The sequence below is a fragment of the Octopus bimaculoides genome, chromosome 20 (assembly GCF_001194135.2).
Source record: "Octopus bimaculoides isolate UCB-OBI-ISO-001 chromosome 20, ASM119413v2, whole genome shotgun sequence".
NCBI lineage: Eukaryota > Metazoa > Mollusca > Cephalopoda > Octopoda > Octopodidae > Octopus > Octopus bimaculoides.
In genome coordinates this window covers 17,458,660-17,460,576 of record NC_069000.1, presented here as the reverse complement: position 1 = coordinate 17,460,576, position 1,917 = coordinate 17,458,660, and the positions used below count along the sequence as shown (strand labels likewise).

Genomic DNA, 1,917 nt, shown 5'->3' with positions numbered 1-1,917 from the left:
ATATATACATACATATACACACACACACACACACATATATATATATATAATCAACAAAAGCAAATTGCTATAACCGAGGTATTAAAGAATTTTTAAGATGTAACTGAGCTAGTGTTGTGTTTCACAAGCCATTGAAACAATTTAACAACTGACTGTTAATAATTGCTCTAAAGTCTTTATATATATATATATATATATATATATATATTATTATTATTATTATTATCACAACAGGCAAAGAGCTAATTGGTGCTGATGACAGCAATACACAAAGCCTACTTTTACTCTTTTCTTTCATTCAAATTCTTCTCTGGTATTCCAATCTACAATCCCAGCTGAACAATATAGCATTATGTAGCAAAAATGCTATCAACAGACAGATGATTAGATTTTGCTGTCAGGAACGTTTAATAGTTTGTCAATGGATTTTATTTGTATTCTGTGTACATTTGCATGTATGTTGGAGTGTTTTAATTTCATTGTTTAGATCCCCTGGAGCTAATCAGTCTCGTTAATGATGTTGAAAGAAAACTGTAATAAATAAAACAAAAATATATAATAGTAAGGAATTATTTTAATAACTTTTTAAAAGAATAAATTGCAAATATTTAATAAATGTGGTTTAATATGAGTTTACACAGACTATTAATTTCATCTTTTCAACTGGCTTGGGATAGTAAAAGCTAATACAAAAATATAATGATATACCTCACATTTGTTTTGACAAATCAATGTTTAATTTGCTTGATCAATGAAACTATTGAGTAGAGATCATCCGAAGGTGCTAGATAGCAGTAGCGTTAAGACATAACAGTTTGGTATTTATTTCATTCATTTAAGTGTGGTATTGATGAGCCAACAAGAAATCTACATTATCACTCAAACTGATCACCTTTGTACTGCTAAACCTTTCACAGTGAACTTACTAATCTTTTATGTATTTAAGTTTGAACTGTAAGGACAATATACCTTATTCTAATGGGAAAATGTTTAGTGAGTTATTCTTTAATTATCTGCCTTCATCTATCAACCTGAGCAGAAAAACTTAACAATAAAAACAATTGTATAAGGGGATGCTAAGTTCCTGACTTTGGATTAATGAAAATACAGGAGGATGAGTTAATTATGATTTTATTCAACATATTCCCCTCTCAGATCCATACACTTATTGCAGTTGTTCTTCAGTTTTTCTAAGCCCTATAAAAGAAATCTGAAGGTTGGGTCTCCAACCAGAAACTTTCATGATACCCTTAAAGCCAAGAACTTTTCAGCATTGCCTCATAACAGCAACAATTTTAAAACAACAATAACAAAAGTGAATACTATACTCAATATATATATCTGTTCAAAAGGTGAATTCGAGGATTTCAGTATGTCTAACTTAAGTAAATTCATCTGAAAGAGGCAATATCTAACAGAAGTATATAATAAAATAAATTTAAAATTTTAAAGAATTAAAAACAAAACAAAAACTCTCAAACTTACATATTTAACTTTGCATTACAGAATATACCATATTTGCAGCAACTAAAAGTACCAACATCATATCCATTCGAGGTAGACTGGATCCTGCAAAAATTTTTATTTGTCTTTATCATTTTGAAAATACAAACTGTTATTTCTAATTTGTGTCTCATACCTAGTAATCATTATGTTCACACTACATCAAGAGATGCAGCATTTTTATTTTTATTTTTTCATTTTACAATAGGTATTCCTAATGTAATGCAAATCTGGTAAATTTAAATAGTCGTCGTCATCATCATCATCATCATCATCGTCATCATCATCATCGTTTAACGTACGCTTTCCATGCTAGCATGGGTTGGACAATTTGACTGAGGACTGGTGGACCAGGTGGCTACAGCAGGTTCCAATCTGATTTGGCAGAGTTTCTAAAGCTGGATGCCCTTCCTA

The 1,917-nt window shown here is 30.1% G+C and overlaps 1 protein-coding gene across 4 annotated transcripts in view; it reads right to left on the bottom strand.

Annotated features, from left to right (window-relative positions):
* Nucleotides 1–9: 9 nt before the first annotated feature.
* LOC106881629 (uncharacterized) overlaps nucleotides 10–1,917 on the bottom strand; it is a 25,610-nt gene continuing 23,702 nt past the window's right edge. For 2 of the 4 annotated variants that reach the window (XR_008266378.1, XM_052975176.1), the window contains exons 4-5: nucleotides 1,486–1,569; nucleotides 11–531 (exon numbers count right to left, since the gene is read on the bottom strand). Coding sequence is in view for 2 of the 4 variants with exons in the window: in XM_052975176.1 (XP_052831136.1) it covers nucleotides 1,490–1,569 (80 nt within the window). In the remaining 2 variants the exon portion in view is untranslated. Of the gene's footprint in view, nucleotides 532–1,485; nucleotides 1,570–1,917 lie in introns of all 4 variants that reach the window. The other 2 variants (XR_008266379.1, XM_014932093.2) reach the window with 2 other exon arrangements.